This window comes from Fringilla coelebs (assembly GCF_963513975.1).
Source record: "Fringilla coelebs genome assembly, chromosome: 9".
NCBI classification, from domain to species: domain Eukaryota; kingdom Metazoa; phylum Chordata; class Aves; order Passeriformes; family Fringillidae; genus Fringilla; species Fringilla coelebs.
In genome coordinates, this window is record NC_140067.1 from 3,318,051 (window position 1) to 3,332,884 (window position 14,834).

Here is a 14,834-nt window from a genome sequence, read left to right on the forward strand (position 1 = left end):
TCACAATCAGTGTTTAGTTTTTGCCTCTCTCCACACTCTGCTTCACACTCCTGAAGCTCTCAAAAGCCAGTGACTGCAGAGCTAAGCTGTGAGCTGGATCACTAAGATGATCCAACCAAGAACAAATTAAGACAGGAGGAGGAGCACACCATGACAAAAATAGAAGAGATGCAGCTGCAAGCTTCTAAGTCAGAGGCTGGAATGGTCTGTCAGAACAATGCAACCTCACAAACACAATCAGCTTAACTCTGGGACCAAGACTACAGCACTGGAGACAATTTCAGAATCTAACTTCCGTATAATCAGTGGTTGGCAACTGTATACTTTTCTTGTGTGGAACAAGAAAATCTTAAGCATTTGTTGTATGTTTGGGAACCATGAGTCTAAAACCAAAACCTTCTGGCTGGGGTTTAAGGTCTCTTGGCCCCAAACCTCCCAAGAATTTAGGAAAGTACTTATACTCCTCCCTAACCTTTGCTTGGATGAAAAAATTCACAAAGGTCAACAAAAAGGTATTTGGACTTCTCAGCTGACAGCATCAGGCTATGAACTGTTACCTACCTCTTGAATGGCTGTCATGACAACGTGCTGAACAGACTCTTCAAGGGTCATGATATTCTGTATGTGTTCTGTGAAAAAGGATTTGCAGTGACTCATGACAATGGTCATCTCAATGGTTTGAGTAAAATGATAAACTGTTTGCTGAAAGATCCAGAGAAATCTATTATCCATAAAGCTCCCTCAAAACAAGTAGTGGTGTCTATACAGAGGAGTACCATCAACCACCATCATTATTTTCCAGTAATATGGCAGATAAGCACAAAAGATTATAAACTCTTAACTGGACAAATCTGTACTCTGCCTAAGGAGAGATGCCATCAGAGCATGGAGGATTAGTTCTGGTAACGAGAGAGACAACAACCAATTCAGTCTTGAGCCTCTGCAGGCAGAGAAGCAGTTTCTAATTTAAGGACTTAATTGAATTTTGCTATATTTGCATTTGAATAGGTCTGGTTACATATTTCAACAATATGAATAAACCATACCCATTTCAGACTCTCTTTTTAAACCTACTCTGAACAAAGTTTTGAGTTTTATTCACAGACACTTCCCAGTGAATTTCTGCTTTTAAGTCAACTCCAGATTCTGAACGGGCATTCAGCAAATTAATAAAGTTGAGGGATAAGAAAGGGAAGTTTCTACATCTTTTCCACCTTAACTACCACCTGAGGCAGTCAGCTGTTTGCTAAGCAGGTTAAGGTAGTGCCTACCTTGTTTCTTCTCACAGTTGACTGCGCAACCCAAAATAAGCTGCAGGAGCCTGCCCAGTTCAGTGGGATCCGAGTTCTCAGATATCCGGGTCAAGTCTGGAATAAGCTCTTCTGCAATCTGCTGACCCAGGAACTGAAATAAAAATTTAATATTATGAGAAAAAGGAGACTCCCACTTCTGTACAACCTGAAAATCTGGTATCATGTAGGAAATCTGGGCTCAATGAGGCAGCCAGAGAAAATGCCCCAGAAGTCTGTTATTGTGTTTAGTTAACTGAGCACTTCTACAAGAAAAGTGACAATAGTAAAAGTTATTGGGACAGTTCTCATATATTAGAGAACTCATGTATTTTACCAACATAATTAAAAAAGGAATTAATAACACTTCCAGATGGGAGTTGCTTCCAAATCCTTCAAAGAGCTTCTCATAACCTTAAAGAAGTTCTGCTTCTGGGCCTGCCAGAGATCCTCAGAACTGGCAGCATGTCAGGGCCTGGCTCTTGGTGTCACAGCTCAGCCCAGCAAGACCAGGAAGCCACAACAAGATCTGGCAAGTTTTTCTAAACCATACCCATTACATAACTGTAATCACATCAATACAAAATTGAGCAATTTTTTTTTAAATTCAAAATACAGCAGCCTTTTATGGCTGCTGTACTCATCCCTGCATGAGACAGAACAAACTAATACTGTCCAGGATTTCTACCTTGGCTCCCAGCTTCCAACTGAATATCATAAAACCTACATTGGGGTTGCTGACTCTGTTCTGTTGTGTACAAAAGGATTAAAACTTCTCAAGACAAGAGCAAACATGAACACAGACACAAAAGTCAACAGGATTCTGAAGCTCAGTCCTTTCAGCATTCACCTGGGCAGAGACATGGTTCCCAGCTCATACTCCAAGAGCCTTATCTAAAACACACCTGCTCAAATTAATTTCATATTCACTCAGACCTCCCACTTAACAGATAATTATCATACATCTGCTGCCTAAAAGGTCCTCAAAACAAATTACAGCTTTTTTCTACTTGGCTAAGTCAAGGGGAGCAATAATCATCATGTTTAATGATGAGAACAACAACAGTAAATTGTATTTTCCATACCTCATGATAGTAGTCCATAATTCCTTGCAGTATCTTCTTCAAATTACTGAACTAGTTGTTGTACATGAAAGACAAGGTTATAATTTTACTTAAGATTTTACTTATTAAATCAAATAATAATTTCTAATAAAATGGCTACAAGGCAACTCAATCAGAGGACATAGGAAGAGAAATATCACAGCAGAAAATCCCCATCCAACAATGCTGGAAGGCACTTAAACTATCAACAGACAATTCAAGCTCATTTAAAATATCCTTGAAAAGCTTGAGCTTAATTCTGTAGGTTTTGGACTGCCAGATCTTAGGACAGGCACAACATCCAACCCCACAAACTTCATTATCTTCAGTTTTAAATACCTTTATTCTCCAGTTGTCACCAACATCTTCTTTGATGCGACTGAGCCAAGATGCATCAAACCAGGCAACATCTCTGAAATGAAATGAAATGAAATTATTAATCAATGAGCATTAAATAAATAAGACAGCAAATTCCCAGCTTAAATCATCTGATGCTGAACTCCAGTGTCTAACAAGGCCTGAGTTCCTGGAGACTGCAAGGTAACTTATATCACAGGAGATTTCCATCCTGCTGGCTGCATTAAGGCACATTCCAGGGCTGGAAGGATTTCTCTGTTTGCCTGAGCCAGCTGTGGACGGAGCACAAGGATGTGGAGGCCTTCATCATGCTGAATTTTTATATCTCATAAAGTAACCACAATGAGGTAAAGAGACATCTTTTTTTTCTAGTGCTGACATTATGTTTGGTACCTATTCCTGTAGGTTGGACTAACTAACATTGACTCCAATTTGTCAAAGGCATGTATTCAGAAAACCCTTTAAACTACTGGCATTTTGTATATTTTGTATGTCTCTGGTTCCCCTGGGCAGAAGGGGATTCAGTTTGCCAGCAGAAACAAAGATAAACTGCTGAGGGAGGTGTTACACACACTCAGCTGCCAAGCAGTACAATCACAGCATATTTAACAATATTTAACTCTGACAGTGCACTGTTTATTCACTGGTCTCCAAGCACCTAATAAAGGACAATTGTTATCCCCACTTGCACAAGAACCAACTTGGTATTAAGAAGTTTGCCCAAAGCATGTGGCTGCCTAATACCCCAAATACATGGGGAGCAACTCTCAGCAATCAATTTTTGCCATGTCCAGAAAAAGGGTGAGCGTTGTCTTTAAAAATACATTTAAAATCTTTACAAACAGACAGGAGGGTTTCTGAGCTCATTATTTTGGGGTAGGGGGGTAGATTGTGATGGTGTTGAAGTAATTTCTTAGTAATTACAAAATGATACTTTGAATCTGAGGTGGTAATGCAGAATTCTCTTCAATTACCTGGGCCAACAATAACAACAAAATTGCAGTGATGACTTGTAGTATGACATTATTTCAAAACAAGACTTGCATTACAACCCTCTATGCAAATTTCCAAACTAGTGTATCACTCAGACTACCAATCTTCATCTCACCAACAGAACAGCTGATCAAAAGTAAAATAATTCTTAACTATTAACTGCAATTGAAGTTTCACAGTTCTTGTCTTCCACGTGAATAGTAAGTTTGTCATTTAAAACCTAGAACTTCAATCTAAATTAATTGAGCAACCTCAGGAAGAAAAGAACACAAAGCCATGCCTTTGGAATCTTTAGTTGCTCATTCCAAAAAGGAACGTATTGCCTGAAGCATGGAAATAGTGCTGATGGGAAAAGTGAAGAAGATAATGTCATCCTTGCCCAATTATCCCCAAGTATGAATTTAATACTGCAGTATTTGTACATCTTCTCATCATCTTTTCCACCACGTCATTATCAACTATGATACCATCCCCAAAAAAGCAATACAAAGGCATAACCCGATCTTCTGTTATAAACTGTTCACTCTGAATTTCTGCCTACTTTAAAAGCAACTATGTCTGTTACACACAAAAACCTCAGGCAATTGAATCCCTCTTCTTCCAGCTGAAGAATCAACTTACATTTGGTGAAGCACCTGAGCCATGGCAACCCCGTTAGTCAAGTCCTGGGCATCCCGGCAGGGTGCAGCTGTATTGAATGTCTGTAGCTAAAACAGGGAAAAACACTAGGGTTTAGTTCAGCAGACAATAAATTAGCTGCCATCTTCCTTCTCCCATTTCAGGCACAAGCATTTAGCAAGATGTCTTTCTTAAAATCCTTTTTGAACCACACAGACTTGAAGCCAACCCAATTTTCTCAACACTTGTGACTGTTATGACTGGTAGCTTAAAAAGTTGGTAGGAACACCCACACTCTGTTTTTTCATCCTAGGCCTTCTCTTGTAAAGCAGATTATGGAAAGATAACCTGGGAGACTGAAGTCATATTTATCCAGCCTTTGAATTATGTTACAGTGCTCAGTTCTGGACGTAACTACTTAAACAAAAAACAGCATCAGAATAAGGTGTGAAAGTTGATAGGGAAAAAAAAAAATCCAGTCTTTTACTACAAGAACAGAAATAGGACAGGATTACCTCAATGTTAAAATGTTTCTCTGTTTTAAATACTGTGGGATGTTTTTCAAACTAGCCCCAAGCTTACAGATAACATTTTGACAGAATTAGCTGCATATTTAGAATTGTAGTATTTTATTCTTCCAAAGACAATCAACTCAGAACTAATTACTCTAGATGAGAGAGCTATTTCCATACACAAGTCAGTTCATCATAGTTACTCAGGAAAATAAGAGACTTCTTTACCACAATAAACAAAACTAAAAGTTTATTATTACTACTACTAAAAGATAGAATAAATAGGAGCAAGTATGAATCCTTATAAACCCTGTCCATTGCAGAAACTGACTTCTTAAACTCTTTGCGCTTACAATGTCCTAAATTACCTGTCCCTCTGCAAGAGGGCTTTCCCAAACATCTTATGCAACACAAGCTTCTTCAGAACTCCTGGTAAAGAATGACCTTGTGCTTAGGAAATGGAGCTACTGGGACAAGATGGAAAAGCAGTTTTCAGCTGAGAGAATCTGAGGCAGTTTTTGTCCACTCTGTGTTTATAAAGAGTGACCATAATTCTGAATCCTTGTTTGCTTCCTTCAAGAAGAGTCCAATCAAGCCAAGAGAAAAATAGGCAGAGCAAGGGGATTTTTTTTAATTTAAAAAGTGGGTTTAAATCCTGTCTTACAGGAAGTAAGAAGTCAGTAATCCCTTGTAGGTTACATAAAAGATTAAGTGGAACACTACAGCCCAAAGCCGCTATGCCTGACAGCACTGGCTTCTACTTCTCCAGGAGCCTCAGCACAAGCACGGGCATGCAAGTTTACATTCCAGGCTGGGCTTCCCAAATCCAGAGTTTAATGGCACAATGTTGTGATCTGGATATGCCCCTCATAAAGCAAGGAAATTGCCATGCCCAGGTACAACTCTTTCACCTGAGCCTGTTAGAGCAGATAAACAAGGCCTCAGAAAACCCTGACATGTAACACTGCTTTATGCATGATCTCCCAGAATAGAAACAGCTAATTAAAATTAAGTAAAAAGCAGAACTGACAGTCTAGGTTTCTCTATGTATTTAAAAGTCACATAAGGAACTAAAATAATAAGAGAGTAGAAGTATTAATTATGGGTTCTCCAAACCTCATGCCAGCCCAATCATTTCATCAAAATGGATTTTTACTGTTCTTGCAAAACTAATATAAGTGGCAGGCAGGGGGAGGAGGCTGGAAAAAGAAGCCACAGACTTCAGGACTGTAGCAGCGCTCTTTCTTCCCTCATTTTTTTTTCAGTTTTACTAAATATAGCTTCAAGGATATGCTGCTACTCACACTGAAAACCATTTTGTGAATTCCACCCCAAATGCGCTCTGCCACTTGCTGCTACAGCAGAAGTTCTTCTCTCAGACACAGAGCTGTAATGCTCCCAATATACAGCTGAAAAGTTAATTTTGTAGCTCTATCACCAAACATTTGCAGATGAAACATGAGTTTAGAGAGTGCCCAGCAGAAATCAGCCCATCCACCTGGGAAGGTGTGCCCTCAGCTTCCCCTGACAATGAGGGGTTGAGTTTCTCCATTCCACACCCAGATTATACACAAAAGGAACAGAGGTTTTACAGAGTAATCAAAGAGATTTTAAAATAAAAATAAACATTCCCATGCTGCAACCAAGTATATGAACAGACTAAGTCAGCCACTGGACAGAATGAACATTACCAGTGGTGCCAGTGCCAAGCAGTGCATTTATAGTGGAAAATGCTTCCAATTTAAGGTGCAGCCATACATCCAGTCCCTGGTTTGGAGGGTAAGGCAGTACAGCACTGAAAAACATCCAATCAACTTTTCCTCTACACAGAGGAAAAATATCTAACTTAGAAAATTGTTTCAGATGAATCCACCATAGCAGATATTACCCAAGTCAATTTTTCATGGATACTCCTAAACATTACTGCTATAATTCAGTTTAGCTGCTTTACATTTTTCCTGTAAAATCCTCAGACCTTTAAATTCAATGACACCTGCGCTGCAGAAACAACAGGTAACATTTTTATTTGAATCTTCTCTTTCTTCTCTGGACGTGGCATGTTTTCTAATATTGCATTTGGTAAAATAAAAATAGGAAAATTCCAGGTCTGGCAGCAAAACACAGAGAATCATAAACATTTGTTTGCTATATTAATGAGTAAATAAACTGAGAAACCATTAGAAGCAAAGAGTTACAGAACCCTTTTCTCTCCAAACACAGAGCACTCCATCTCCTTCTCCTCACATCACTTTTCTCCCTATTATTCACACTGAAGTTCAAATTGTGAAGTGATGTTTCAAACACATTCAAGTGTTAAGAATCAGTTTCTAAGTTGCAAACTAGGCCTGAGAAATAGGGTGCTAAATCTAAAAACATGCAACTGCTGAGTGCTGTATAGAAAACCTGAACACAGGGTTGGGTCTTCCTTTACACTGACAATTGCCCAGTCTAAGGCCAGTTAAGGTTTCATGATGTAATTCCAGCTATTGCACTCTGAGCACACAAAAAATGACAATTAGGATAGAAATATTTAAAGCAGGAATTGTGAAAAATAAAAGAATTCAGCACTGCTGACAGGATTTTTGTGGGAAAAAAAAAAAAAGCAGTGATTTTTTTTTTTTTTTTGCCATTGAATCACGATGGAGTTATTCTCACATGACTACTGAAGGGAAAATACAAAGTTAAAGAGCCCAAAAAAAGGGAAAGATTAAATAACAAAAGGTATCCAACACAAGACCACCAAAATTCTAGACAGCAACAAAACCTTGGGAGAATAGTGTCACTAAGACAAAAATGGAAGGAGGAAAAAGTAAGGAAGAAATTGTTTATCAGTGATTTATTACAGACTTTAACTCATCAACACTTCTGTAGTGCCATGCAGAAATCAAGAACACCTCCTCAGGCTGTTCCTGTTACTTTTACCAGTTTCATTCCTGGATTTCTACAATGCCTCTAAAACACTCCCTTCTCTCCATGATTTACACTTCACAGAGGCAAAACTCCTGCTATTTCTAGAGAAACCCTTCACACAGGTAACTGTGACCTTCCCTGCCAAGATTTCATGCAGAAGTTCTATTTCATAGAGCTCCCTGTCACCAAAACTACTGCACCTGCCAAACCAGAATTACAGACAAGGTCACAGAAGAAGCCTGCAGAGAAAGATAAAGAGGAAGCAAGAGTAATTTATAAATTTAACAAATATATTTGTACTCGGTGACCTTAAAAGTCTTTTCCGACCTAAATAATTGCGCAGTTCCAAACAGGTGCCTCTGGCACAGGTAACATCACACACCCAGGTGTGGCGTACCTGACTAATAAACGCTCTAACCAGCCGGTATAAAACACTCTGAGGTTTCTACGCCTGTCAATTCAAATTAATTGCATTTATTTATTAATAGTGTTAATTGCCGAGCAGTTTCCACACTGAAGCCACCGCTGGAGAGCCGCACTTGGGCCCACGGGATATTCCGACCACCACATCCACACCTCGAGGGTGCCGCGGGAAGCTTTCGCTGGCTGCGAGCAGCGTGTCCCAGGCAGAGCCGCTGCCGCGGCCGTGCCCGACCCACCCGCAGCTCCTGCTCCGCGGGCGGGGACGGAAGGAGGGGTGGCCGGAGGGACGGGGGGATGGTTGGAGGGAAAAGTCCCCGCCGCTGGCGCCTCCTCGCTGCCCTCGAGGGTCCCCAGAGGCGGCAGAACCCCCGCGCCACTCACCCAGAGGATGAGGCTGTCGCAGAGCAGCGGGTCCGCCGGCTTCGCCTCCATGGCGGCGGCGGCTGCCGCGTCCCCCCCGCCCTCAGGCCGCCCCCGCTCCGGCGGCTCCGGCCGCCGCTCCGCTCCGCCCGCGCGTCCCCGCAGGGGCGGGGTCGCCGCCAGCGCCGACCATTCAGCGCCCGCCCCTGCCCTCAGAGGCCTGGAGTGACAGCATGCCTGACCAATCACAGCGGAGAAGGGGTGCGCTCGCGCCAATCACGGTGAGACCCGTTGGAGGCGGGGGTTCCCCTCACGGCCGCGCCGCCTCCGTGAGGGGGCGAGTCGGGCTCGTGTCACCCGCCCCGGGCTGCCTCACCCGCCCCGGGCTGACGCGTGGGCTAAACGCAATCGTGTCACCCGGCCGGAGTGACCTCCTGGGCCGAGAGCGGCCCCGCGTTCCCCCCGCACGGCCCGGGAGGCGCCGCTCCGGCCCAACATGGCGGGTGTCGCCGCTTCATAGCCCGCCCCGGCTGTCAGCGCTGCCGCGCGCACGGACGGGCCGGGGAGGTCGCGGGTGAAGAGCTGCTGGCGTGGTGCAGCATTACCTGTGCTTAAGGTGTACGTAGGACAGTGTACCTGTACCTGCCACAAACATTGCTTTCAGAGCAGGGTAAAGAATTGCTTATAAAATAGTTACATTAAAAAAAAAAAGGTTAAATGAGGCGAAAATACCAATTCAGTTATCTGGGGATGTGAAGGTTTTAGAGCACTCTAAGCACGGACGTGAGGAGCTTTAACGCTTCTAGAGGTGGGAAATGTGCCCCCTTCCAAAAGATGGATTGAGAAGGGTTGAGGCAGTTCTACCTACTCTTCATTCATATTGTCATTTCTTCTTTTCAGGCTCACAGTTGTTCCTGCCCAAAGCCCAGCACCCTCCAGTTCCCTGACCTGCCAGCGAGGTGTGAGCTGTTCCTCCAGAGCAGCTCCTTCCTGCCCTGGCTCGCAGCCAAGGCTCTGCATCCAGCCCTCACAGCACATCAAACCCCACCACACGCCTGCTTTTCATCTTGCTTATTTCACTACACGATAGCTAAAATGTACGAGTACTTTTTTTTGTTTGATCTTTGTTTTGTTCCAGAAAATACTGTATTTGTTTCATAGGAAGAGGTTAGCCTTATTTGATCAGAACTTACGGATGTCTGAGCCAGGATCCTGTCTGCTATAGCACTCTGCCTCAGGCACTCCAGGGAAAAGTCTCAGCACCTTACACTAAGGAGATGTATTTATTCTGTCTCTTTCCTGTTTCACCAGAAGAATTTACTTAAATTTTCTCTCCACCAGCCTCTTTTACTAATTTGAGCCATTATTTTTTTTCTTAGCTGATTCAATTTTATGACCATTTCCATATTGCCTGTTACAGAAGCATACAGGATGGCATTAAACACATCAGTGTTTAGGTCAGCCTAAGAGTGGACTAAACAACTTGAATAATAACTGCTACAGGCAGCATCTGCTGGTTTTTGGCTGTTCTTCAAGATACACACTTTAATTTTCTGTTACTGATTCTACTTTGCCTCACAGAGGTTAAAATTGTAGTGATGGTATTTACATAACTATTTCCCCTTCCTAGTGTTCTCCAGAACTGATAAAGATTCAGAGTGGACTTGGATTTCTGGAATCCCTATTACTGTTTCCTTCACCAAAGGTTCTTAAAGAGATTTGGTTGCCATGGAAGATTAACATAAATCCTTATTAAAAATAGAATAAGGAATAAAAGGTTTTTACAGTAAAATCCCCCAGAGTTCTGTGCTAGGATTTGTACTGTTTAGCATGCTCATTTTAGTTTTTTAATATTTTTGCTGTTTTTAAATTTCTACTGGGTTTTGATTATTTTACCTCTCTTTACTTTGTAGTTTCCAGAATTTTATGTCTTTTCCTGAGGGTCAATCCTCACTCAGCATCCATAAATGATTATTCCTGAGGGATGGCAGTGCTGGAAGGGTGATCCACACTGGGCAGGGCAAGGAGTGAGGCTGAGATCCGTGTACAGACAAGGCAGGCTGTGCAGGTCGGGTAATCTGGGATTATGTCAGCAGAGATCTGCTCACCCCTGTGCTCCCAGCTGCTGCATCCAGGTCAGACGGGCTCCAGGTGGCTGAGTGCTCACCCAGACACAGCAGTGTCAGCACTGCCAGGGCTTGGCTGTGCCTACACAGAAATAAAATCAGCTCCACACAGAAATCTGCCCAGTTTTTACATCTTTTGAGTCACAGCTAAGCAGGGGCACATCAGAAGCTCCCCAGCCCTGGGCAGCTGAGCCTGGAGCTCAGCCGTGGGGCAGAAGGGGAACAAAGGGATCTCTGTGCTTTATGTGGAGTAAGGTGGGTTGGGTTTATTTTGTAAGCCTGGTTGGAGATTTCTTCACGAGCTGCAGTTTATATGAATGTCTGTCAGTACATTCTGGGTTTGTGCCAATCAAGGATTATGACCTATATTAACATCCCAGAAACAGGGGAGGCCAGCCAGGCCTGCAGCTCAATCTCCTGCTGTCTGATATCCACCCTTACTGCATTTTAAAGTCAGGCTAAATTATTTCTCTCCATAGGAACTTACATAAAATGGGTTCACTCCTCTTGACAGTGCATCCCTTGCCATCTTGACAAAGCACCTCACAATCTCTTAGTGAGGGCTGTCTTAACTTTCTTAACAGAACAGAAGAATGGCATTTGCTACAATAACTTAACTGCTATTCATAAAAATAAAATCCAGTTCCTAGGGTGTTTTTTTATTATTTTCAATGGGACATATCATTATATCCAGGAATATGAACAATACTCAGTTCAGACACAACTTGGTAGTTGGCTGACAAAAGCCCCATATCCAGACACTTGAATTTTCCCATACTTTGTATGGCACATATGCATCTCACTGGTAGTTTAAAAATACTGTTGGAAAATCCTAATGACAGTACTGCATCTAAAAGGGATTTTCCGAGCACCTGGGAACAAAGATATCAGAATGTAAAAACACTGAACACTGACCCTTGGTGGTTAGTCATGTACTTGCACATTTCTTGCCTGTAGAAAACAAGATAAAAAAATCTACCTCCACTTTCCAAATTTAGTAGCTCAGTTGATTTGATTTCTGGAAGTCTGCACTTCCTGAGCATCTTGCAAAAGCTTTAGGAGCATCTAGTAATCCCCATGGTGTTCTGTAGTACTGAGGCACATCTGAAGTTTTAGATGCAGAAACCAGAATCAAACGAATTCCCAATATGTGTGCAATGAATTATTGCACAATACAAACTGCTCTGATACCTGCTGGGCCACACATCCTTTCACACCCTGTCACAATCCCTGGCACCTTCCTGCCACTTTTGAATCCAACTGTGTGTTGCAAGTTATTCTGCATTCATGAAGAAAGCAGTGACTACCTGTTTATTCTCCAAATGTGTCCAATTTAGAAGTTATTAAATGGAGTTTATTCAGCACAAGTGAACATCTAAAAATCATAAAATAGGAATTTAAAAGCCACTGCTCTGGACCGGAGTTGTTTGTGCCTTTCTGGTCTCTACAGGTTTTGTTTCCCCTTTGCTTTTCCCTACAGATGCTCAGTGGTGCTTTCCAGGTCAGTCATGCCCTGAGGGAAAAGGGAGCAATGTCATGATGATGTATGTAAAATTTTTCACTCTGTTACTGAAGTAGCTGTTTTGTGAAATACTCTGAAATATTTTCCCTGGCTGCTATAGGAGATGAAAGTCATTAAAATCTATTTATTATCAAAATAGTAGGAATTCTGGGTAGTTTGTATGTTCTGAAAATCAATACCTTGTCTGATAGAATCTTCATTAAAGGAGTCTCATATTCAGCCTTTTCTGAAAGGTGGCAATATTTTCACATGGAATAAGCATCTTTCAAGTATTTTCACATTAGATGGAAATACTTTCATCACTTGAGGCCCTTCTTGGAAGTCATTCAACTATGAGAACATTTGCTTTAAATAAAAGAGTGTTTAAGCCAGTGGGATTCCTGAGATTCCTGAGCCATTTATGCTCTTCTTTACACTTTTCTTAGCACATCTTAATTCAGTGAACATTTCCTTATCCCCAGAGATTTAATGCTGGTAAGAAACAGTCATCTCATTAAAACTCTCAAGGCTTGGGTGGCATTTCTAGTCTTTTATAATTAATTTTGTTTTGACTGGAGTAATTTCTGGACTCCTTGGTTGCAGACTCCCAGATAGAATTATCTTAGCCCATGTGGTAGTGTGTGTATATACAGAGTACAAATGCATGCACACCTTTGACACAGAATAATAATATTGTTTACTATGGGAGCTTCAGAAAATAATAACTACATTTCCAAATAATTGTTAAGGTTTATCATATGCCAGTGAGGAAGGTATTGATAAACTGAAACAGAAAATATGGAACCAAAATCTGTGATATCACATTAAATTCCATAAAAAGCTATACCAGAGACAAAGCAGGTCTGAGGTAGCAAACTACCGACCTACATTTATGAAAGAGACTGCGACCAGATCTTGTAATTGCACCTTTAGGCATCATCCAGCAAGACAGAAACAGTAACACCCTTAAGGAATTATCTGCCTCAACTATTTCAGGGAAAAATCTCAGAATTGGCAACTTTTAAGAACAGTGACTCGAACAGAATAAAATATTTACACCTCTACAGCATCATTTCTGCTCAGCAAAATCCCAGTTTGGCACTGCACCCTTCCCTCCCCTATTCTTGCTGCCTCAGTTGTTTTCCTAACATTTGTTCATCTCTCATCTATGCTTTTTTATTTCTGCCTTTTCATTTACTTTCTCACTGATATCTGCACTTCTATTTTAGTACCCTTATCTTTTTTTAGTGAACAAGGTCACAAGTGAGAGTGGGCTTTGGCAATTCCAACGTTACCCGGCTGACATTAATTGACATCATGGAACTGTTGGCAGTGTCATGGAAGCAGCCCCTCTGCAAATGCACATGTATTAAATGTCTCAGATCCAATTTCAGTTTGTGCCCAGGACAAAAAATGCAGCACTGGGATATGAACTATGTCAGAGACCTGCTGGTCACGAACACAGTGACCCTTTGAGATCCTATTCCCACAGGTGTGCTGAAAAAGTGACTCCTAAGGCACCAGTTTGGCACATGGGTTTGTGTCCCAGTTTTGTGCCATACAGATTCTGATTCTGAGACTATCCTCACACTTAATACTGTGCACCAAATACCTCCAGTACTCACCAGAGTCAGGGATTAATCCAGAGGTAAGATCAGGAACGTGTTTTTTTCAAGATCAGGGAAATCACAAACTCAATTTCCAAGAAGTAACCCCTTTGATTCTGTGCCAAGGTACTAGTATGTATTGCTAGGGAAATGAATTCTGGTAATATCTTTAATCTCTCTAAAAAAAATAATTTTCAGAACCCTATTTCCATTATACCAATTATATACCATTATCTTATTATTCAGAAACATTATTACCAGCACAGAAGATTTACCAAATAAAATGTTAGTAACTTGATCACTATTTTTAAATGGAAAATTAACAGCTAAGTTATTAAAGAATATTCCTTTTTCAACACCAGAAAGTTAGTGTGAAAAACACTAAAAGACACACTTTTAAATGGAGTATTGAAAAAGTTTTCTTTAGTGGAAGAAGAGTCTGTGTTCAAAAACAGAAACACTGGTTGAAATTTCACAGCCACCACTTGCTATTGAGTAACACAACAGTGTCTCAAACCCAACCATAGGTGACAGAGCTACAGGTGTGTGAAGTGTGAGTTGTCCTGATACTGCAACATTTATGTATTAAATAAACAAGTTATTTTGTACCTACCTGTCAAAACTGAGTTCAGATTTCCCATAATTTCTATATCAATGCCATTTTTCTTGGTTTTATTTGAAAATAGATTTCAGTTTGCCTCAGAATTTTGAACACCTTTTCTTTCATGTTCAAAGGTTCTCTTGCTATGGCATATTCCAAAGAGGGAAAGCCAACTCCCACAGGAGTTGAGCGTCTCTTGGACAGACTGCCAGCGAGGTTGCAATTATATTTTTGGTTACTGCACTTTGCACTTGGATCATTTTTTAAGATAAAGGCTAATCTTGTCTGTCCCTTCTGTTTGCATTTAGAGATTTCTCCCTTGCTTTTCTGCTGCTCTCCTGCAGCTGCTCTGTTTTGCTCAGGCACAGGAACCAGGGGCACACTGGTTCTGAGCTGAGCTCGGTGAAGCCTCCTACATATCCAGCAACCCCCAC

At 41.4% G+C, this 14,834-nt stretch overlaps 1 protein-coding gene across 2 annotated transcripts in view; it reads right to left on the reverse strand.

The window, feature by feature from the left end:
• Window positions 1-14,534, reverse strand: part of HOOK1 (hook microtubule tethering protein 1) — a 29,704-nt gene extending 15,170 nt beyond the window's left edge. The window contains exons 1-6 of one of the 2 annotated variants that reach the window (XM_084211893.1): window positions 14,413-14,534; window positions 4,364-4,449; window positions 2,732-2,804; window positions 2,375-2,425; window positions 1,272-1,404; window positions 562-629 (exon numbers count right to left, since the gene is read on the reverse strand). In XM_084211893.1, coding sequence (XP_084068019.1) covers window positions 562-629; window positions 1,272-1,404; window positions 2,375-2,425; window positions 2,732-2,804; window positions 4,364-4,386 — 348 coding nt within the window. In that variant the 5' untranslated portion in view covers window positions 4,387-4,449; window positions 14,413-14,534. Of the gene's footprint in view, window positions 1-561; window positions 630-1,271; window positions 1,405-2,374; window positions 2,426-2,731; window positions 2,805-4,363; window positions 4,450-8,586; window positions 8,729-14,412 lie in introns of those variants that run through there. The other variant, XM_084211892.1, reaches the window with a different exon arrangement.
• Window positions 14,535-14,834: the final 300 nt, after the last annotated feature.